The sequence below is a fragment of the Pempheris klunzingeri genome, chromosome 4, assembly GCF_042242105.1.
Source record: "Pempheris klunzingeri isolate RE-2024b chromosome 4, fPemKlu1.hap1, whole genome shotgun sequence".
Classification (NCBI taxonomy): domain Eukaryota; kingdom Metazoa; phylum Chordata; class Actinopteri; order Acropomatiformes; family Pempheridae; genus Pempheris; species Pempheris klunzingeri.
The window spans coordinates 13,402,740-13,426,052 of record NC_092015.1 but is presented as its reverse complement, the minus strand read 5'-3'; the positions used below and the strand labels follow the sequence as shown (position 1 = coordinate 13,426,052).

The 23,313-nt window shown below is 41.9% G+C and overlaps 1 protein-coding gene across 1 annotated transcript in view; it reads right to left on the bottom strand.

The window, feature by feature from the left end:
• Positions 1-250: 250 nt before the first annotated feature.
• The window catches only part of arhgef12a (Rho guanine nucleotide exchange factor (GEF) 12a), a 36,703-nt gene continuing 13,640 nt past the window's right edge, over positions 251-23,313 (bottom strand). Inside the window, exons 3-41 of the mRNA XM_070828855.1 lie at positions 22,403-22,423; positions 21,542-21,633; positions 15,808-15,906; positions 14,512-14,561; positions 14,220-14,277; positions 13,948-14,120; positions 13,614-13,691; positions 13,115-13,234; positions 12,501-12,608; positions 12,049-12,183; positions 11,733-11,834; positions 11,468-11,578; positions 11,241-11,339; positions 10,689-10,731; positions 10,263-10,365; positions 9,954-10,091; positions 9,805-9,837; positions 9,032-9,146; positions 8,818-8,923; positions 8,528-8,731; positions 8,301-8,439; positions 8,174-8,206; positions 7,935-8,086; positions 7,566-7,712; positions 7,225-7,310; positions 6,310-6,435; positions 5,892-6,006; positions 4,308-4,408; positions 4,044-4,121; positions 3,796-3,871; positions 3,537-3,704; positions 3,224-3,311; positions 3,044-3,121; positions 2,859-2,953; positions 2,562-2,762; positions 2,235-2,471; positions 1,815-2,041; positions 1,637-1,712; positions 251-1,526 (exon numbers count right to left, since the gene is read on the bottom strand). Of these exons, the coding sequence (XP_070684956.1) occupies positions 1,516-1,526; positions 1,637-1,712; positions 1,815-2,041; positions 2,235-2,471; positions 2,562-2,762; positions 2,859-2,953; positions 3,044-3,121; positions 3,224-3,311; positions 3,537-3,704; positions 3,796-3,871; positions 4,044-4,121; positions 4,308-4,408; positions 5,892-6,006; positions 6,310-6,435; positions 7,225-7,310; positions 7,566-7,712; positions 7,935-8,086; positions 8,174-8,206; positions 8,301-8,439; positions 8,528-8,731; positions 8,818-8,923; positions 9,032-9,146; positions 9,805-9,837; positions 9,954-10,091; positions 10,263-10,365; positions 10,689-10,731; positions 11,241-11,339; positions 11,468-11,578; positions 11,733-11,834; positions 12,049-12,183; positions 12,501-12,608; positions 13,115-13,234; positions 13,614-13,691; positions 13,948-14,120; positions 14,220-14,277; positions 14,512-14,561; positions 15,808-15,906; positions 21,542-21,633; positions 22,403-22,423 (4,222 nt within the window). The 3' untranslated portion in view covers positions 251-1,515. The remainder of the gene's footprint in view (positions 1,527-1,636; positions 1,713-1,814; positions 2,042-2,234; positions 2,472-2,561; positions 2,763-2,858; positions 2,954-3,043; positions 3,122-3,223; positions 3,312-3,536; positions 3,705-3,795; positions 3,872-4,043; positions 4,122-4,307; positions 4,409-5,891; positions 6,007-6,309; positions 6,436-7,224; positions 7,311-7,565; positions 7,713-7,934; positions 8,087-8,173; positions 8,207-8,300; positions 8,440-8,527; positions 8,732-8,817; positions 8,924-9,031; positions 9,147-9,804; positions 9,838-9,953; positions 10,092-10,262; positions 10,366-10,688; positions 10,732-11,240; positions 11,340-11,467; positions 11,579-11,732; positions 11,835-12,048; positions 12,184-12,500; positions 12,609-13,114; positions 13,235-13,613; positions 13,692-13,947; positions 14,121-14,219; positions 14,278-14,511; positions 14,562-15,807; positions 15,907-21,541; positions 21,634-22,402; positions 22,424-23,313) is intronic.

Below are 23,313 nucleotides of genomic sequence, written 5' to 3'. Positions count from 1 at the left end.
AAAGACAGTGTGCCGATCCATCATGACTAACGCGCAGGTGCCCTTGATCCTTCACATCATTCTTTAAATGAAAAAAAATAAGTCTTCAATCATTCCACCATTACTGAAACTGTCATTCAATAAGTACTGTACAAGTTAAATGTTTCACGGACCATCAGTGCTTGACAGTGTGGTGATTTTAAATCTTTTCACGAGATTCAAAATTGGAGATGTGGCACTGAATAAAAAGCAGCCGTGGTTTTTCTTTTTGAATGTGTCATGGCACCATTTATTTATTAAAGTTATGCATAACCTTCCAACTTGATCATTGTACAGTATATGTTGAACTTCATGACATTATTAGAATATCAGGCAGTCGGATCAGCTTCACCAACAGTAGCAGAAAGAAGCAGCATTTCTGTCAGGAGCTGATACAGAAAGAGCATGACCGCTCCTTGTAGAGGAGGGAACAGGGCGAGATACCCAAAGGCAGATGAGGAAGCATGACATATAGAGTGCGGGAGGGGATAAATAAGCATGAAGGCCACTGGGCTGTGAGGAAAAAAAGGAGAAGGATGACACCCATAAGGGGGAAAAAAGGGGGAGAATCACACGCAAAGGAGAAGAGGAGCAGATGAGGGGTGTAATACCCCTCGCAGTGAGGAGGAGGAGGAAGGAGGAAGCACAGAAATGCAACAGGACCAGATCAGAGCCGTCAGACTCTTCATTCTAGTTAACACCACACCTAGAATTTATCTGAAACTCTAGACTTTAACACAATTCGAGAGTTTGTAACACAGTGGGATCTATCCATCACCAGTGTGACTCTGGCCTCTATCAGTCTGAATATATTCCTGCCGTTTCACCAGGGTGCGCTAGGCTAGCGTGCTCGTATGCTAGCGTGCACTCAACACTCACACTAACCCTGTATGACTGAAGCAGGAAAAGCAGCCAAAAAGGTAACACCATGGCCAAAAGCATGCAAGCAATGTGGGAAACACTTTAAAAAAAAAAAAAAAAAAAATGAAAAGAAAAGAAAGAAAATAAATACATCTTGGGATAAAAAAAATCTTAATACATTATCTTAAAATTTTCCTTTTCTTGTTTTGTGTTTCATATATATATATTCTAAACACACATCTTTGTACATTTTGGTATAAGTTCTCTTTCTTGCAGGGAGCTCTGGGGGAAAATGGGTGTTAGATGGTACGAGGGTGAGGTTCTGGGGCAATCCCACTTCCCTGATTGCCTTGTGCTGATGGAGGAGGAGGAGGAGAGGGGGTGTGGGGTCGCGGCATCATAAAGATGACTCCTCCCTTCAAACGTTTCTGCTTACACTCAGTCTCTCGTTCTCTGTGGCAACCGTGGGCGAGGGCGATGCAAAAAAAAGGGTGGGGTGGGGGTGGGGGGGTCTCAGCAGTGAGAGGACAAGCTTATAAGATGTCCAGAAAGTCCAGGACAAAAGAAGTCGGAACAGACTACAAGTCGGTACTTCCTCTTTGGGACCGGAGCCAAAAGCTGCGGCACGGACTTCCACTATCTCTTATCTGGGGGGACAAATTGAGGTGTTGGATCAGAAAAAGAACAGACACAGGAAGTGGCTCATCTAGTAAGATCTTATAATTCATATGATGACACGGAGCACGAACAGAAATACCTTTGCTTCCATCCGTGTCTGCTGCTGACCTCTCTGGCCTTTGGCGTATTAGATTATTGTACTTGGCCTCAACCTCCTGCAAGTGAAACAATTTGCTCAAATCATATCAGGCAATAAAAATATCCACAATTTGTACATATCACACTATTTTTCCGCGTGTAAGAGCTCCATTAGATACCTTTAGATAGTTGAGGTTGGCCTGGAGGTTTCTAAGGTGAGACAGGACCTGTCTGCTAAAAGAGGAAAGGCTGCCGGCCTGTGACGTTGACGAAAACCTCAAGTTGATGCCAGAGTCGGCGGCGCAGCCTTGCGAGGTGCGCAGCTGCTTCCCTGTGGTTGATGCCAATATGTCATCATCTGTGCTGCTCTCCCCGGGGCCACCGTAACCCTCCAGGACTAAATATCCTGCTGGGAGAATCAAACGAAGCCGTTTAGTACTACTGCTGTAGAAAAACACACCTAGATCAGCGAGAGCCGAAGACTACAGAGTAAGCTGCACCTCTCAATGACTGCATCATTCATGTGTAAGTGTAATCTGTTTGGGCACTTCAGCGTTATGTACAATGACAAACCAGCTGTTCAAAGTGTGCAGCCTCACCATAATCTTCAGGAGAATCAAAGAAGCCTGTGTCCCCAGAGCCCAGGTCCTGAGCAGGGTCCTCTGTCTGCGAGCTGTTCTTCTCTGAGCCGTTGTGGACCATCACCCGGGCGCGGCTGTCTACGGGGGTCCGCAGAGAGGTGGTCCTGAGGAGACGGGCCCCCGTGGAGCGTTTGGTTTGCTCTGCAGCCTCCTGGGACATCAGCTGGGTCACCAACACCTGCTTTAATGCTGCCACTGTGAGGGACAGGTGTGGGAATAGACGAGGTCAGTGGGCAGCTGATTCATTCACTGTGTGTGTAGCAGCTCTCTGCTCTGTGTGCTTACATGTTTTCAGTGCTTCGTCTGCTCTGGAGGGGAACATGTTAAATGAGTCTCCTTCTTTGCCATCTTCTGCCACTTGGTAAGGAAGCTCTGGGTCCACAAAGCCCTCCTCCTCCTCTTCATCTGCCTTTCCTCCCTCAAACGGATTACTACCTGGTAGAGAAGTCTGCATCACACCTCTAGAGGCTGGACTGCTCTCTTTATCTGAAGGGGTACAATTAGAGAAGGGTTATCAAAACGTAGAATATGGGAGAAAAACTGTTTCTGAGAAAAACTGAAGAGAGGAGTGGTGTCAGTCACCTGTGGACTGGGTGCTGCCAGTGGATGTGCGGTCTGGGTCTCTGCTCAGTCTGGAAACACCCGCTGTGATGATCTCCACGCCGTCTCTCTCCCCACTGGCACACAAACAACATCTTATGTTAGCAACAAGCTGTGGGACCCTGAGACCCATCTGATCAAATTATGAAGATGACAAAGCAACACACTCAGTCTGAGGTAATGGTATGACGCTGTGAGGTTTGACTTTCATGGCGTCGGCTCTCTGGGTGATTAGACGCTGCCACCTTGTGTGTGGGAAAAAAAATAAAAGCAGTCATTACCTTTTCACATTTAACAAATGGGGCAATAAAAATGTAGAGAATCAATCAGTAGCTATGTGGACTTACGTTCTCTGATCGGAGACTGTGGGTGCCATCAGCTCATAGATCTGGGCTCCGTTGTCTGACATGGATAGGACGAAGAAGGACTTGTTGTCTGGCAGGAGAGTGTGGACAGAAGGTTTGGCGTGAGATTCATCACAACTTTACCCTTCGTGCATGAAGCCCGATACCTTATCATGGGTCACATTTCCTGGATGTTGTTCAATGAGTAATGGCTCAGTTGCTCCTTTGTTTTGATTTGCTGCTAACATATCTAATTATTGTTGTGCTGTTTTTGAAAAATGCAAAACAGAAAAACAGACAAGAGGTGCTTGCTGACCTGTGGCCACAGAGCGCACCAGCACAGTGTTGAGTTTGATGATGGGGCTGAAGATGTGCTTGGTATCTGCGGTGCCCGCCAGGTTTTTACTGTGACACTTCAGGATCAGACGCTCGTCTTGTTTCTGCAGCAGGACCAGGATGTCCTCCAGGAGGAGTGTGTACAACTCTGCAAGGAGACACACAGGATACTTGTACTAGCTATCAAACACGGGTAGTGGTCTACTGAAGCAATATCAAAACTTTGACTAATGACAAACCAATTGTCTTGTCCTTGTTCACTTTCCATGACAGTGGTCCCTCATGCACCATCGTTCTCTTGGTTAGATCCAGGTTCTGATGGAGGTGGAACAGAGAAACACACGCAAAGCTCAGAAGTGCTTATAGCTGGTCCATTTCTACATAGCACTACAGTTCTACCTTGCAGTTATTTCAAAACTGCAAATGTGGGTGTACAACAAGTGAGAATGCTTTCACTGAAGCATAAAGAGTAGTGCGGATAGCTCACCTTTAGCTCCAGGATCATGGGGTTGTCTGTCTGCTTTAGAGAGGAGAGGTCCAATCTTCTCTGATAGTCCTCCAACCTCTAGAGGAATAGAGACAGAGGAAAGGGGATAAGTAAGCGTTCTTTAAAAAGTAGCCGCTGCCTGGGGAGCAAAGAGGGTGGCGAAGAAATAAATTGTGCTAGAGCGGGAGGAAGGACTTAGGATGAGACTGAAACGGAGGAAGAGAAAAGTCTTAAATAGAAAGGAGATTTTAAAAAACATCATACCTGCTTGTCCTCAGACTCCTTCACAGCCTGGTTGACGTGATTGAGGATCTTTCTGCAGCAATCTGCAGCTTGCTTCACCTTGTCCTTTTCTGCTGCGTTGTCTGAAAGATATGACGGCATCCAATAAGAAGCACAGCCTCCTTAGTTCTGCTGGGGGCTGTCCCGCAAATTGATATTTCCTCTGTCCATTAACAAGCCATCGTTCTCAAAAATTATGATAAAGCAGGGGGGCATTATGATCCCATAATAGCTGGTTATACTTTATCGTTAGTGCGTTCTCTCTGTGTGAGACCAAAACCCCAGCCAAGACTAAAATGATGGACCAAATAATGGGTGAGACATTTCCCAAAATGTGCACTACCGCTCCAGGACCATTAAAATGATAATCTCTCCATTTGTCTGTGTAATTCACTAATGGTTGGCATGTTGCCACACAGAACCTGGCTTAAGACTTAATTTGGTTCATTTTTATCCACTTTCTTCTACCTCAAGAGTTGATTTCCATTTCTTATCTATTGTGTTAGATCACATTCAGGTTACAAAATGCAAACTAGTCTATTATGCCTGTAGCACGTGTTTCCATGGTTACTTACAACATGAGTTAATTAATCTCTGCGTTGAATAAAGTGCCTCATAGGATCTAACTGATTTGAGGATCACGGGAGAGAAATGCTGGATGTACCAGCTGCACTCTACTCATTAAGGTCACATGCAGAGGTTTTGCAGCAGTGGAGCTAAACTTAGAGCAAGAATGGATTTCTTTTCTAGGTGGCAAATGCAGCCATCAAACCACATCTGTTCCATTTAAATGTTATGTGTTATACCAGTGCAGCAAGCTGTCCAGCCAATGCGATGAACTGGACTGCAAACAGAAAAAAGCATCACTAGTCAATTCAGGAGATGCAGCAGTAAAGAGAATAAGGCTACTGGTGGTTTGAAACTGTCATTGTTAAAATTAGATCATTTCTCTCCCTGTGACAGAATCCGTGATTGACAAAGTATTCGTGACGGTGTAGAACAGACTTTGAAGTGTCTGAACAAGGCTGTAGGATGGCAATCAGTGTTGGTACCTGCATTAACTACAAAATGGTCATGTGAATGAACGTACCTGTTCTCTTCCTGCAATCACTGAGGCTTGCCTATAATATTCTATTATAATGTATTCTATTATAAATCTGCAGCAATCAGTCTAATGCCTGAGAATTTAACAATTTTGATAATGGACTGAGCCATTTTTAAGCAAATGTGCCGTTTTTAAGTAAAAATCACTTTCAACTTCTCAAATGTGAAAATTTGTTTACCCACTCTTTTGTGGGGATATTTTATACAACAAAGGATTAATCAAATAATTAAGAACACAATCAGCCAACTAATTGAAAATGAAAATAACTGTTACATGCAGCTATTCTGCTGTCATTCAACATGACTAATATCTACCTGCCACATTTGTAGTTCATTCAAACATCTTGTTTTGAATCATTATTACATCCATGCACAAAGGATGTGGGGTAACTTGTGTGCACAAACTGTTTACAACATGAATAATGTGAGGGATCACGGATTGGTAAGGCCACACTACAGCACCTGTGTACTTGGCGATATTCTCTAGTAGCAGGGGGTACTTGGTGAGCCGCTGCATCTCTACGGGAATGATGTCCTTAAGCTGCAGTCGGCGACACAGTCTGTTACTCTCTGCCTCCTACAAAGCAGTTAAAAAAGAAGATACAGGTTGAGTAAATTTAAGTGGTCTTCGAACAGCCTAAATGCATCTTTTAACAAGTACAAATTGTTACTGAGCAACACTAAATGTAGCTTAATCAGAGATGTGACATTTCAGCTGAATTCCCTGAATCAAAGAGGACACACTGCTTGTTTACCTCTTCTGTGTGACACAGTCTGAGAATTCAGTCTGTACGGCAGCAAACTAGACATTTCAATTCCCACTAAGTGTTGTCTCTCTTTAATAACAACTTTCTGCAATGCATGAGCATAATGCCAGTACCTGGATGAACGAAGTAAACCGTGAGTCTTTCTTCTGCTTGGTCTTGATTATCTCCAGAGCAAAAGGCTGGTTGCTGCAGAACGTCCCCACTGCTTGCTTGATCTTCTCTTCCTCTCCACCGCTGAACTGTAACCACCCAACCCAAGACAGGACGGGGCAGAGGCAGACAGAGATGGTGATCAGTCACTCAGTCGATCTGGGTCAGGGGTAGTTGCCATGGAAATGTCTACTATTTAACCACTACAATGAGCAGCAACTCCCAGAAGGGGGCCAGGCTTAACCCCTCGTAGCAGAGGCAGCTTAGGTTTAAATGTAGACTAGATCGATGCTCCGACCCTCAGGGGACCGTTTACCCTACTTATCCCCCAAAGAGATGCTTCAGACAAGGCTGCCAGCTGATATGTGGTTACCTCACATCGAATGTATCGCACATGATCTCAAGATGTGGAGATGTCAGCCAAATCTGGGGCACAGTCTGACATAACCATTTACTGAGAAACGGGCTCCCATTTCACTGGCTTGCTTCCACTGTGATTACATTTCTTGTTGCCAAGCAGGGAAGACTTGGTGTTACGTGCCATGTTGAAGGCTTTGTCTTTTTGGATTCTGGTGTAGGATTTAATGATTTAATGTTAAGTGTGGGGGAAAAAAAGCCAATCCCTCCTTTACTATCATATACAAACTACACAACCATTTTCACATGCATCAAAATTAACAGAATTGAGGCTGAGGAAAGCAATCTCATGCCAACATCAACATTTTTTTTCTCGTTATAAAGCAATTTTGGGCAACAGTTCAATTTCTTTGTGCACAATACGTTTTTTTCCCCGACCACATCAGTCATCTTGAAATGTATTCAATATAAGAAAATGTTTGAAAGAGGAAATACAATTTCAGCCTGAGAATTGTACTCACCCAGGAGAGCAAGTCGTCTCCTATCTGATCAATTACTGAAGACTCATTTCTCTTTCGAACGGCTGCCATTTGCTCCAGTATTGAAACTGAAATTCAAAGGAGAGGCAAATGGACAGTCAGTGTATGTGTGTGAGAGTGTGTGTGTGTGTACATAAGATAACAAAGATGAAGAATACAACATGAAAAGTTCTATATTTTATAATTCTGTTGTAGTTTAATTCTACTCTAAACTTTGATTTAATTATTACTACCTTACTTTTTTTTTTTTTTTTACTGTGTCTTAATGCTTCAAGCGCCATCATGCATGGATTTCAGATGTATGTGTTTGTGTGTGTGTGTACCATGCAGCTGTAAAATCTCCTCTAGGTTGGTGAAGATGTTCTTGATGTCAGCAGGAGGCAGGATGGCCTCTTTGGAGAGCTTCTGGTAGAAGACATGGTCCAAGACTTTCAGCATCCGCACGTGTGCACGCTCGGTGTAAAACAGCTCTGCAGACACAATGCAAGATGTTAATTCAAGATGGCAGATAATTCACACAGCTCAACAAGATGTACATTTGACAGCAACTTGGGCTGGATCCCAGCAAAGGATTTGCTGCTGCATCTCTCTCTTCTCCCTTAAACTCATCATATTCTATATTACACTCTTTGTAAATAGATCTGGCTTTAATGAATTGCCATATTATGTGAAGTGGTAAGCTGTGGCCTCACCATTGATTACTTCCTGTCTCTTTATTTCCTGAGGCCTGAGACCGGCTAGGACCTCCCGCCCTACCAGCTGCTGCCAGTTGGGGGGGTCATGCTCCGAGTCTGTTCCCTGGTCATCCTCACTCTGGACATCAGCAGCACCCAGTCCCTCAAGCCTAGGGAAAGACAGACAGTTAGCTTGACTTTTGACTTTTAACTTGATTTTTTGATGGATTTAAGTCAAAATGATCAGGCGTCCTCACCTTCTTATGGCCTTTGGTGTTCCCTCGTGGGCTCTACAAAGAAATATTCATGGAACAATCTGTTAAAAACATAAATTCTCTACATAAGGACACAAAAACGTAACTGTAAATGTGACTGTAAATGCACCTGTCGCTCTCTCTGTCATCTTCTTGCAGTTGGTCCAGGCTGTAAAGGTCAAAGTGCGAAGCAGGGTAAGGTAGCCCATCCAGAGGGTCGGACTGAAGGCCGTCACTCAGCCTGGAGGGGCCTGAGGTCGGAGTCACACCTGAGAGACAAGTAAAAGGTTAGAAACCGTCACTTCTGCTGTCTTTATCTTCTGCTGGTGTGTTGAATTCAGTCATTCAGCAGCTCACCCATATCAGTGTCTCGGCTTGTGTCTGAGCTATAGGTGGCGCTGTTGGGGGATGAGGTGTTTACAGACGTGGAGTGCATGAGTTCAGAGCCCTCGCTCGATTGGCTGCCTCTTAGACGACCACCTTCCATGTGCTCACTTGCCCCCAGTGTAGGCTGAGACAACTGTTTCTGAGGCCGGGGGCGACCATCCAGGGCTTTACCAACTGAACACAGAGAAAGAAGTGCTGTCAAGTTATGAAAAAGCTTTAGTAGTGTCATAATTTTGACTAATTCAAAAGTCCCATCTGACCTGATGCTGCCTCAACGCGGCTGGGCCGACGCTGAGGTCCAAGGATGCTGGGAAATCTAGGTTTCTTCACCTTCTCTTCTCCTTCTTTTTCTGTCTTGATGCTTTTCTGTATTTAACACAAGTGTCAGGTAGATGATAAGAGAGAGAGAGAGAGAGAGAGAGAGAGAGAGAGAGAGAGAGAGAGAAGAAGGTGCCCAGAAAAATGTTAAAGTACCTTGATCTTGGGAAGAAAGTTGATCCTGACCCGTTTAGACTCCAAACTGCGAGGTTCCTTGACCCTCACACCAAGGTGCTTCATGTATGTATAGATGACATACTGCATTGTAGTGCTGAATGATAAAAAAAAGTGACAACACGTGAGTTTGATCGCTCCTTTCTGAATTCAGCCCAACAAAGAAAAGGAATGTTAAAATTTGACGAGAAGTGTCCATATTGTGGCTTGCACCATATGTCACACCAGTCCTTCTCACACAATTTCTGCACAAACCATCTGGGCTGTGCTGCAACCATATGGCATTTCAAACAAGAATGTTTCAGTCAGTCACACTTTTGAATTATTTAATACAAACATACTGCATAAATTAGTTGTTATATTTAAGAGACTGCCCGAGTGCTTCATTTGTAGACTGACGGGGGAGTAGAATGGGGCCTGGATGACACCAATATGTTGTTATGTGTTCTTAGTCTAAACATAAAGCCAGTACTTAAAAGATTAAAAATTACTACCACTGATAGATATCATTAAATTAGAAAGAGATTGTTTTAATAATTATTTAAAAGGTGTCAAAAAGTCTAGTATAATAAGCTGTGCCGTGGTAATTCTTTTAAGCAATCGTGAGACAAATTACAGACTGTAAATGCTATGAAGACACAGATGGTTTGAGGAATCATGAGAGCCCTTGAATCCCTAAATTACCCTCTTCATACAATTTGAGAACTACTCTTCATATCAATCAACCAAATGCTCCACACTTTAACTTTGCTTACCATTTCTCTTCCTCTGTTGTCTGAGTAGTTACCCTTTAAACAACACAAAGAAGAAAAACAGAGTAATGAATAATGATTAGACACATGAGACTGTGAGTATTTGTCTATCCAAGGAACATAATTCTGTATGCGTGGCATGTGCTACTTACAGGATATCCTCTATCTTGGTGATGATGTTTTCAGCGTATGAGCGCTCTCGCTCCAGAGTGACACGGTCTCTGACTCTCTCTTGGTCCAGTCTGGACAGCTCTACTTCAGCCACCGTTAGGCCCATACTGCGCTTCTGCCTGCACGTACCAACATGCCAAGTCATGTACTGCGATTAGGCTGACAATGCCTCAGCAGAAAACTAAACTGAACTAAACTACTAAGTAAGACACATACTACACTACCAGTTCTGCAATTAGATGGGTGCTACCACTCTATGGGAAATGAAAATTCTGATTTGACAAGTTCACCTGAAATCTTCAAGGTTCCTCTGGATGTCAGGGAGCAGAGAGTCCTGCAGTGTTTGAACATGTCTGTTGATTTCCTCTGGGATCAATTCTGTCCGCCGCCGGTCTGCAAAACGCATCCACACAAACACACTCACATATACCGTACACCACAACTTTCAAGGGATTATAGCATGCGCACACTAAATATGCACCGTTCTGTTAAAGCAATACTTTCCAAACCATCAGAGCATTTGATTTCTTAACAACTTAGTTGGCAGTGTGCCTGGCTGAGTCAGTGGTAAACTTCCGGGGACTGTATAATGAAGATGGCCAAATGGTTGAGCAGAGCAAGCAGAAGTACTAAAGGTGATCATAACAAACAAATCGCCTGAAAGTGGCACTGGGCAGACAACCAAATAAAGCAAAAGCAAAGAATGAAATACGTACCGAGATCAGCAGAGATGGATTCAGGAACGGCAACTTTCAGATTCTGTGTAAAACAAATTTAAACTGTTGAATATTTTGACAAATTCTAACGAAACAGAAATGACTGAATGGGCTGAAGTCCTGCACAACATTTTCAAATGATATCAAACGTCAATGTGATCATAAATCAAGGCATTGTCACATTCAATGTCATCACCTATGACTGCTGTAATAGTCCATTTGTAACAAATATATGACCTCATTCCGACCTCTAAATGTGACTTTCTCAAGTAATTTGGTCTTATTTGGTGTTACAATTGTGAAACTGCAGAGTTTTTGGTCATGTGGATCATTCCACGTTTCGTCAAAAGTCTCATCAGTGATGTTTCAGATTTGCAGACAACAGTTAAAGCCAACAACAACAAATGTTTGTTTGTGGATTTATCAGTTTGTCATAAAAACTAATTAGAGGTGTACTGTGTGCATCTTGTGTGGCAGACAGCCACAATACTAGATGAGTGTGAGTTGTAGCGCTGCTGATATTTCACTGTGTGGAACAAAAACTGTACTTACTGCTCCCCGGTCAATGAAAAAGGTGTGGAGGTCCATGAACACCCGTCTGGTCTCTTTGGAGTTGGTCTGCTTGTAGAAGTCAGCATAGAGGTAGCACAGCTAAGGACATAAGATCAGGATTCATTTAAAAAAGAAAACTGAGCTGTGGTGTCTGCCGGGGTGCATGAAAACAGGAAATGAATACATAAAAGATTATTTGAAGAGGATGTGAATGAAGGGGGCCTTACCACAGGAGCAGGGTCAAACTGAGAGATGACATGGTGAAGGAAGGCTGCCAGATGGGCTGGGCGAGACTTGAGTTGCTCAATACTGTTAAAGCTGTTACACTGGCCATTTGTCTGAAAGAAAATCAGAACAGTTTGTGGTTTTGTCATCTTTGCTCATTTGACAAGCGACGTGGGTCAGGCCCATTTAAACTATTTTGACTGTGACAGCTGAATTTAATGATATTGTGATTGAAATGGATGCTAAGATTGCCTTGTGGTAATATACCTGCTCCTGATCCGAGTCAAAATAGTCGTCCTCAGCTCCAATGATGTGTGGGACGAGGCGGGAGGAAGAGAAACTGCTGACTGTGGTAGGGGACAGAGAGTCCTGGGGAAAAGACAGAGATACATTGTGGAATCAGTCATTTTCATAAAGAAATTCTGATCTTGACTTTGATAATTCATCAAATACCTCAAAAGATGCAATATTTATCATTAAACACACTGTAAATAACCCGCTATTTCCCAACTTCACGGCAAGAAAGGGATGGCTAAGTACATTTGTTGAACAGAATTTGCGCAGTGCTAAAGAATATAGCTACCAGGTCAGTGGCGACCTCTGCCTCTGGAGAATGGCAAGAGTTTGGGCTGTTCCTGGGTGTGCTCTTTGGGCTGGGGCAGGATGGCTCCCTCAGGCCGAGGCTCTCTGGAGATCCAGGCCCAAATCCACGTGATATCTGGGGGCGGGATGGAAAATAAACAATGCAGTCTCAATTTTAGGAAAGAAATCTCAGAGAAACACAAATTTTGATTTGTGTGGTTATCATAAGACCAACGGTAATTTCAACACAGAATCGCTACATCTTATCGTGCTTGAACATATGTTGCCTAGATCTACAGTAGCCAATGTTAAGCAGGACAAATTGTGACTGATTTGGCGTGATGCTAAGAATCAATTGTCCTACAGTTTACCTAGTTCTTGAATCAAGTCTTACTATGAAGTTCAAAGTTCTGAAATGATGTTGGTTATCAGTGCTGATGGGTGACAACTTACAGGAGTGCTGCTCCAGGACAGGTCTGTATTGTTGTCTCCCTTAGAGGTGGGAGTGTGCTCTGTGTCAAACATGCTACCATCATCTGCGTCACCAGCTGGAACAGCCTCCTACGTAATCATGTAAACACAAGACTTGTTACAAATTACCAACAACATTATTATATAATGAGATTCACAAAGTGTTGAATGAATGAAACACATCCAACACAGAGAAAAGCTAAAAGCAAACTAGCAGGCTAAATTGGTAACAATTAATGAACATATGAATTCATGATTATTTTCATGTGTGACCGCATAAAATATAACTTTTCAAATTTGAGCGAGTAAGCTAATATGCTGATGTACAAAACACAGGGTTCAGTGAGCGGTGTGTATAAAATAATCTATCACACAGACACAAAAGAGTGGCTTCCCACAGAGAATGCCTAATCCTCTGATAAGATTAGGATTAATGTTTGTCTGGAGCAATCCCTAGATGCACTACACACAATTATGCAAAGACTGCTTGGATTTTGCTGGTACATTAGTGTCCCTACATACCCTATTCTGTATGTAAGTACATGAAGGTAGTTAGTTAATTAGAGGGGGGGGGGGGGGGGGGTTATTTGCCTTACCTGTGTTGCCCCAGTGGCCTTGAAGAGCTGACCCTGCAGCTGAGGAATGTGTTTTTTAGCTTCCTGGATGTCTTTCAGTAGTTTGGGGGAGGGGTTCCTGCTGTACTCCTCCTTCATGGCCTATACAACAAAAGGGGGTGAAACCAAAACAAGAAATTAGGACCAGTAGCATCCTGTTATTTGTGTTCAATCAGGTAAGTAAAAAAATTAATTTGCTGATTCTGGTAAGAAGTGGGAAAACACTGTCTCAAAATCACTGCATGAAATACAGAAGTCTTATTAAGTATAAAAATACCACCTGCCTCCTGCGCAAAGCAACGCTCTATTCAAAACGTATGAGAGCTGATCCTTTCATTTTCAAGCACAGCATTCTTTAGTAGGGTTCAGATACACATAACTGCAATAAAGGGTGCAAATCACCTCGCTGTTGTTAGCACCTACCAAGGAAAACAGTAACAATAGAGAGAAGGCACTAAGTGACAGTGATTGTTATGCTAACCTGCAGCTCCTGCTGCTCTCTTGAGAGCATCTTTTGCAACATGTCAGCCTTCTGATTGCAGACACTGCTATTCTCATCCTGTGGGGAAAACCAAAAGGGAAGTTGAAAAGCATGTTGAGGAACTGTGCGTTCGATTAAAGCGGAGAAACATTCAAGAAAACATTAGATCTACATAATCCTGATGCATAAAAGACATATTTAAATGCAAAAAACAAAAATGAGGGCACATTTAGGGTGAAGAGGAAGACATTAATAAGCCAGGTGAAAATCCCTATTATGGTGGAGAAAGTGGATGAAGAAGGAGGACAATAAAAGTAACTGATGTCTTTAGTACCCATGGTGGTTGAGCGGAGGAGAAGCGGTCCTGAGGACTGTAGGGTCGTTCTGCTGCTGGGGAGTTTGGAGAGGAAATGCTAACGCCCAACATTTCAGACTCCGCTTCAGACAAAGGGATCTGGGCGAGCCCTGGAGGGCGCCCCAAAACTGTGAGGGCCACATAGGAGCCCGCTGGAAAGGAAATATTAAAGCAAAGTGTCAGTTTTACTTTAAGGTTCATTTTTTTAAAAAAAACGTGTCTTTCACTAGAACACAGACGGAGGAACTTACATTTGATAAGCTTCACCACCTCGATGTGATTAGAATGTGTAACAAGGGTCCCGTTAACCTGGAAGACAGCAATGATGAGATTCAAAAGAGCAGATACTACTTCCAAAGCCTTGTAATCATTCTTTGTCCTGCTTTATAATTTAACATCTCATTCCATTCCCAGATACAATATGCAGAGAACAGTAATACTGACTGACCAGAAGGTGGCAGCCTACAGCCTCTGAACTGGCCTTGGATAAGAAAACAGTGACTTTAAACATTTTAAAGGCATGGAGGCAGATGAACTCCATACCTTAATGATCCTGTCTCCTGTCTGAACACCTGCCCGCATAGCAGCCCCATCTGGCAAACACAGAGGAAAACGAGCGTTAAAGCAGCAGAAGAGGTAAGGATAGAAATAAAACAAATGGAAGAATGAAATGGACAGAGGGGAAACAGGAGAGGAAACACAAAGGACACACAGCTTCATGGTGCTGTTGATATTGTTGATATTTATGCACAATGAATACATCACATAGCCTTGACAGAGGAGATGTTGCAAAGTGACTATTTGAGTGCTATTTTGAAAGACCATAACAGTGGTTATATTACGAGAAGGACCAGTTTCACAGCTCCACCCCAAACAAAGGGATTTAGCCATGAGACAGGTTATTATGAGATCCACGTCTGAGTCTATAGTCAGCAGCACACAACTGAAGTACTTTGTAAATCAAATACAGTTTTGCTAATACACTACTTATAGTGTGCATTTCGGGTCTTCTGTTTTGTATTAGTGTGGAAATGTGGGTTATTGAACTAAGGACATAATCTTGTCTGATCAGTTGGTCTAAAAGCGCAGGGACAGGCATGACTGACAACTTGTGACTTAAGGATTTGCCTGTGTGTGATTAGATACTTGGATATGATCAGTTTCAGAGTAACAAAAACAAAGTTTTACCACTAGGGGCTGATGAGCAAAAATTTAGTAAAAACAGGAATGGAAAAAGCTGCAATACAGATCCATTTTGTTTGCTTCTCAGTTCACATTGAAATGGAAAAGCTGTATAAATTATTCAGATGAAACTAACTAGATTGCTCTTTGTGTTGAGTCAGTAACAAAAGCACAAGTGGAGAGCCATAGAGGGATAATTAAACACTGCCAAGCACTGTTGACAGGGCACCAAAAGTCCTCCATCAGTTCCTTCCTCTTCTGTCTCTCTCCACTAATGTGCAGGCCGTGTAATACTCTCTGCGACTTGATAACAGCGCACATTATCCTCTACAGAAAGTGAAAGACGGCAGGAGACCGCATAAGTATCCTGTCAAAGTCCCCTCTTTAAAAGACAACATGATAAAGCAGAAGCTGCAGCTACTGTGAAACTAGTGAGGAGGAAATATACAGTCAGTGACTTCACAGTGCCAGAGTGGTGGTGGTTACTGAGTTCCAATTACCTCTCATATCTGTGAGCTCAGAACATAGTACCATGACAGTTTGATGTGAGTGCGTGAAAAAGGAGCCCACATCTCTATTACAATTGCTCAGACCAGAAGTAAGTTACTGTAACAACATATTTTTCGTCTTCCAATAAAGTCTGAGCCTCCACCTCACCTTCTTTGACAAGCTGCACAAACACTGGGTTGTCACCACTGACAGTGAGCCCAAAGCCATTTTCATCTTTCTGGATGATTACACATCGCTGGACCAGACCTGCAAGAGACAGACAGGAAAGAAACACATTACAGTGTCTTCAAAAGGACTAGGAAGTCACAAAAAGACACATACCTAACTCACTGATGACAATGTATCAACTAGCTTCTGGCATAAGCTGCCCAAAAATTGGACTCCACTAAAGGATAAAGTAATAGATTAATTAAAGGATCACATTTCAAAGTTTTAAAACCATACTCATATGCCTGTATGAGCATTAAAAGAATCCTTGATCTCTGTATTTGTTCCCCGGTTAGTAGGGATCATGACTATGGTATATCAAATATTCACCATATTAAGGCTAATATTTCCTACCTCATTTTGACTTACCGTCTTTGTTGTATACATTTTCTTGTGTTGCAACTCATTTTCTTGTTGTATATATTGCAGTTTTTTTATAGTTTATATTTTAAGCACAGTACTGGAGGGGGCAACGAAGCATTTCACTGCACAATGCAGCGATATGTTGAGCCAGTGTGGACAATTACAGCGACCGATAATGCTTTCAATGTACAGTACTTATGAGCATGCAAGTATGGCTTTAAGACACAATTGAAAAAAATGTGAAACTATCCTTTAACACATCAGTACATGACCCATCTCCAGTTATCTAGGAAAACATGATAACATCCCACTATCTGAGCGTGTACAGTAAAGAAAGCTTGTATTAAATGAAATCACCAAAGTGTTTAAGCATTTTTAACAGAATATTTAAGAAGTTTTACATTGTGGACTAACTCATTTTGTGACCAGCCAACAAAGAAGAATGATAAATCCTCTTAAAGATGTAAAGGTGAGGGGTTGTTTGAAACAGATTAGACAACCGAGATATTTTTTGGTTGTAGTCTCACAGGCCAGAAGGAGGAATGTTACTTTTCAGGTTTTTTATGCAGAGTTTTATTAGTGCAAAAAGAGATTAGGGCTTATCTAATGCCTGGCCGACACTGACTAGACTGACAAGACAGTGAATACAAAGGAAAACACAATGCTAAGAATGCAAAATGTTCAAATAGAAAAAAAAGTTTCATGTGATGATGAACAAAAAGTGAGTAGATTTTCTAATAGTAGTAAGTCACCTTAAAACATCAATACAAAGCAGATTTATTTAAGTAACCCAGGCTGGTGACTCTTAAACTGACCCTAACCCTAAGATTTCATGGTCAGCGCGGCATCAACCAGAGAGGTGAGTCGATCGATAAGGGCAGCGGTGGGGTGGGGGTTGGAGAGTTGAAGGAACAGGAGTTAATACATCGACAGAGGTTAGGGGAGGCAAAACCCCCAGGCTGGGGGAGGGGTATATAGAGAGAGGGTTAGGTAGAGCTGAAGGAGCAGGGGGAAGGGAAATTGGGAGAGGGACGGGGCGTCAAAGAAACAGATGAGACCATATGGGTTAAAGAGCTGGTGTGAATTTGCCTGTAGATGTTGATCTTCCGCCTGTGTTTTAAGCTCAACAGCGTTTTAGAGATCTTTGGTTGGTATTTATAAACCATGAGGAGTGGGCGTGCTGACATGATCACTGATCAGGCTAATCCATCTATGCTAATGTATTATTCAGAGGTTTAACTGATTTGCAATCAGCACCCTTTCCTGAAACTCAACGAAATGTACTCTAGAGGATAAACTGACCTTTGAGTACCTCTAGTCCAGCAGTCTCAGAAAGAAGGAACCCAGGTCATTTAAATACTGCACACAAAGGTCAGACTGCTTTTCTGAAATCTAAAAGTCTGAGCAGTTAGATTTCCAAATGCTATTCTGTGATAATGGCTTTAAATCTGTGAATTTCTTCACTTCGCAATGGTGGTGCAAGACCAGACGCAATGGATATAACTGATTCAAGCAGAAAGAACACACCTATGCAGTGCTGAATATGACAGCAGAGGATTATCTTGATAAAGTGTGTCCTGTTTTGTTTTGGCAATTCGCTGCATGTGAGGTAACACATGCCCTAGAAATAAGGTTGTTGGAAATCTCAAACTACTCGACTATTTTTGTCTCTAACTAAAGACAAGTCCGTCTGTCAGACAGAAATTGAGAAAAAGTGGTTCACATGATGTAAGAAGCCTAACGCCACGGGGGCGACGGGGCTCTATTATGACCCTGCTAGGCTGTGCATTTGTCACTAAACCCTTTGTTCAGCAGGCACTTGGCTTTATTCTAAGTGAAACTAAGTCCTTGTGAGCATGTAAATGTTGTTTTCTGCTTGAGCTTAGTTTATAATCACATTTAAATGATCACTTAACTGAAAATTTACATCAATATTAGGACCTGACTCAAGCGTGGGAAGCGGATTATGGTTTAGAATAAACTGTGCAACAATATCCTATTAATCCAAAATCTATCTTTTAAGTAGTACTGAGCACAGCTGCTGAAGCCTTTTACAATGGATTCAAATAGTGACAGTTTTTCATAGCGGAAAAAGTTATTAAAACATCCATGGATTAAAATGGATTCTGTATTTTAGTAAAAATGTGACAAGACCTCACCGAGCACACAGACAGACAGCAGAAAAGAGCTACTTTGAATAGTTTCTATGGCTTCATTTTGTTTCTTATGAAAGTATTAAAAACCAAATATCCAACCAAGTTGGCAAAATGTTCACTCAACCAGTTGTACTGATCAACAAGTGAATTTGGTGATTGGAAAAAAGAAAGTACACATAATAATGGGGATGGGAATGTGCTGGTTTTAGCCACTTTCATCCTGTCTGGAGAGTGATGATGGCTTCCGACAGCACTGAGCACTATGCACGGCTGAGATTTTGCTGCTGCGCAAAAAGATATAATCATTTAAACCACAATCTAATTCACTACTGACATTTCAAAGTTGACCTGAAATGCAAAGATTCCAAGCATTCCCAAGCTACGGCTTTTCTGTTTTCTTTGACAGTAAACTGAATATTTGTCAGTTTTAGAAAATTGGTCAAACCACACGAGTTACAGCTTAGACGCCATCTTTCAAGTGTAATAAGTGTAGTCGTTTAGTTGTAGGTGTTAGTTGTAGTTGTTAGTTGTAGTCCTATGTCAAAGTACATCAAACTTTAGCTGCCGGAAAAGGGTTAACTTGAGAAAAATGTCTCTCAGTTTTCAGATAGTTTGAGAATTTATTCTAATAATTCTGATATTGATAATTCTGATCATTTAAATTGTGGATAGATTTTTTATGTGGTTGTTTTCAAAGCAGGTAAATGATATGTCGCTATGTCTCAACATAAGTTGCTGTTTCTGTGCTGTTTCTGTGTCAGAAGGGCGTGCATCTGACCTTTGACCATGCAGTGAAATATTATAACTATTTACACCAAATAAAACTCTTCTGCAATTAATCTGCTTAAAACAAACATCTAATGGCAATTTCACACCAGCATTTGCAGCATGTATAGATGCAGTTGTCACACCAGCCACTCCAGCAGGAGCATCTTACCACAGGACTCAGGCTTCCCCTCTGCTAGCACACTGCTGTTGCCACTCTTCTGCACCACCAGAGCTTCTGCTCACAGCCCCCAACACGCAGACCACAGCGCAGACAGCACAGCAGCAAACAAACACACACACACACAGACATACACACACAAACACGCGCACAAGCACGCACAAACAAACAAACCAAGAACCAACACAAGGAAAGGAAACACAAAACAGGAAAGAGAAAATCATGAGGGAGAAACAATCATGGGAGAAGAAAAATTAAATGAACAAATAGGTAGTTTAATCAAACATAATGGTTTTGATAGGCAGGAGTGCAGTCGCTTGATTAACTAGCTTGGTTTTTGTAGAAAGCACGTATTTTTTAAAAATACATCCACTCCTATAGGTGTCACTCCACCAATTCATTGTGACTCCAATAACAGGGACCACATTTGTATCAATGTATCCTGGATTAAAAGTGAATCAAGTGCAGATTAGTTTTCAAAATGCACCAGAACCTAATTACATTAAACATAATTTGTAGGCTTCAAATTTAAAACATCTTGATGGTCCCAGCTAAACTGGAACTCAGCGCTCATATCGCCTCCAGCATATTCAAATTGCTGTCAATTTTAGCATCATGAAGACACAGCTGGTGAAAACATAGTTTCACTTGATTCATTTTCAGGTCTGTCAACCCCAGTATGTGGTTTTACAAACTAAGCAAAGGAGCAGATGATGAAAAATGAATCCAAACCACTGTCCAGTATATTTTACGCCTTTAAAGATAATAACTAACTTAATTACTGCACATTATTTTTTTGTGAAACGTGAATTTCATAAGCTACTGTTAACTTATCTATTTCCATAGTATCTAACTACTCCTGCCCATCCCTTATAAACCCAAACCACTTTGAAATTATGACAGAAAAGGTGCAACTACAAGAAATTAAGGGAAAAGATTGTTAAAGAGTTCATGCAACTTGCAGATAACTAAAAAGGAAAAAAAACCAAAAAACATGCAGGCATGCAAAAGGTTATGACATAAATTCATATAGGAATCATGTCTGCAAATAATAATCGAAGGAATCTAATTTGCATTCTGAGATGTAGTAATCTAAGATCTAGGTTTCAATTCAATAAATTTGCTTCTATGTGGCTGCTTCAATCACTGCATCATGGACCAAATCATCAGAGAAAAACATGGAGATAGACCTCCGTGTGGCGCTACACACAGACATGCAATAAAGTACACGTCTTGTGTAACCACAGAGAGAACATATCGTGTCTTTGTTTTGTTGCATCATACAGAGATAAGCCACCATGTGGTGCAGAGGATTTTCTGTTTTGTTTTGAATACAGAAGCTTCAGCCATATCTCAAATCACACTGCCCTGATTGCTGACAAATACCGCAGGGAGTGTCACCATATCAAACTAGGCTGTTTCTGAACCTTAACAATCTCACCCTGCAATAAACTTGAAACTGGTGTGCATAACAGGCTTAGTGGCTTTAGTGCCCTTCAAATATGCATCCAAGACCACCCAACCACTTTGAGCATACAAAACCCACCACGCACTGATTTATATAAAACTTCAAGAACCACGTGGACATTAAACATGCAGCTGCAGAGTTTGAGGTCCTGTAATGAAACCTTTCTTTGCTTATCAGCTTAAAACGTGAAAAAGTGTAAAAAGTGTCTGCCATACAGCAGCTATAATGCAGCCTTAGCCAATAAAGACATATAATTTAGTCCATTAGTTGAATTGACTCAATAAGAAGGACAATTCCAAACCCTGTTGAAAATAAGTTGTTAGGGTCCAGCGATAAGACCCAAACAATTATTTCAGATCAGACCACACAAGTATAATGAATGTAAAGTTTTCAAAGAGAGCACAAAGCATAAAGCACGACACACACACACCACCGTTCACCATCCCAGCATGCCTTGTGCATCACGCAAATCATCATCAGCACAATTGTTTAATGAGACTGTGTTTGTGTATGTTAGAGATAGGGAGAGAGAAAGAAAGAAAGAGAGAGTGAGTGACAGAGAAAGAGAGAGAAATGGGTGAGAAGGACAGACAGAAACATATGAGGCAGTCAGATAAAGTGATGCATACAGAGATAGAGGGACAGGAAGGAAAAGAGGCAGAGTATGTGCTGGAGAATAAAAGAAAAAGAGTGACTAGGAAAAACAGGAATAAGAGCCTGGAAATGAAAGTAGGAAGTTACCTGTAGGGTCAAACTCATTGGAGGGAAGTGAGGTTTTGTCACTTTTGGGTTTCTTGTCCGGGGGGTGGTCTTTACTGAGAATGCTGCTGGTTCTAGAGAAAGCAAAATCTCCATGAAAAACAGATAATCCTACCACAAACAAGTGGTTAAATAGTGCAAATCGTTGGCATTTATCCAGAATCTACTGTCACATACAACACTGCAGTCTTTTAAAAGTAGCATTTTTTACAGGCAGAGTCACCCTGTATATGCACAAGCTGCAGGCAAGTGGAGGAGGAAGTGCACCAACAGACAAAACTGACAATTGTTCACTCCAGCACTGAGAATAATGTGGCAAGAGGACCTCCTAGTGTATGAATCATGCTGAGTGTGTCTACTGTATAATGTGACAGCCAGAGAGGATGTGGAGCCGCTCTGCTGAGCGCTCAGGGAGCAAGGCCAGAGAAAGGACGCTCCTCAGAGGAGGTGCTACGAGGCCAGACTCCGGCTTGAACCTCGGGAGGCTATGTATGGCTGCCTCTGCCTATACCGGCCCCAACTGTGAAAGGCCACTGTTCTGTTCACAGTGAAAGGCAGTGATGGGCCGCCCTCAGAAGAGGGACCCCTTTGTCCCTCACTCTGTGTGTGTATGTGTGTGTGTGTACATGAGTGAGAGGTGGGGAGAGAGAGGGCATGTTTGGTCCAAATTCTGAGGACTTCAGTGTTGCAGCACACCAGGCCTAGTAAAACCTTCATTTCCCTCATCTGGAGCTCTGCGTATGTAAACCACTGGTGTGTATGTGTGTGTGTGGCCACAGGATTACCCACCCATAAGCATGCAGATATCTTTGCAACAAAATATGTGGAAATAAAGATTCTTACCTGTTTGCTTTCTTGGGAAACCTGCAAGATAAAACAGAATCACAATCAGTTTCTCACAGAAATTACCTGACAGACTATTAATGTGATAAAGTAAACAAAAGCTGAGCTGTGTGTCTATATGGAGGCTGAAAAACAAGACGCAGAGCTGCTCTTCAGACCCATATAGTGGTAAACATGATAATCCTGATCAAACATTACAGTTCTTCAGCAGCAGATTAAAGCCTTTTCCAGGTCAAATGTCCTCCGCCTGTCGGATCTCAGCTGTGTGTACGTGTGCTGTGATTTAGTTACTCGCACACATCATGACCTGACTGTAATAATCATACCCGAATCGCATCCACATTCTATTCTGAGACTGATTACTGCCACAGTGTCGTGTAGCGATGAAATAATTTAGGGATACAGTCAGCATCATATTGGAAATGGCAATATTTTCCAGGAAGTTGGAGATCTGTGTACTGACTTGATATTTGAAAGACACACCATGAATGAAAATGTGGATTTAAGGAGATCATGCAATGTTAATTCTAGTAGTCTGTGATTGACCTCATGTTTAGCATACATGCTTCTGGAGTGTGTGATTTTTATGCAGACAAAAACTTCTAATAAAGTCTACATTTTACTTTTGCATTAGACTGATGCTGAAAATGAAATAAAATGAAAGGAAATAATCCCAATCCTATAAACTCACAAAAAACACCATTTTATACTATTGTAAAGACACATCTGTTTATTCAGGGCATCTTTATTTGGTGGGACATTAGTGCAAATTATGCAGTATGCTGTAAAGAAAGAAGGAATGTAAAACAATGGCAATAAGAAATGGGGGGTAACTCTGAATGCACTGGTATTCAAAAACTAAATGCACATGGTATAATACTACAAAACAGTAGTATGAATAACTACACATT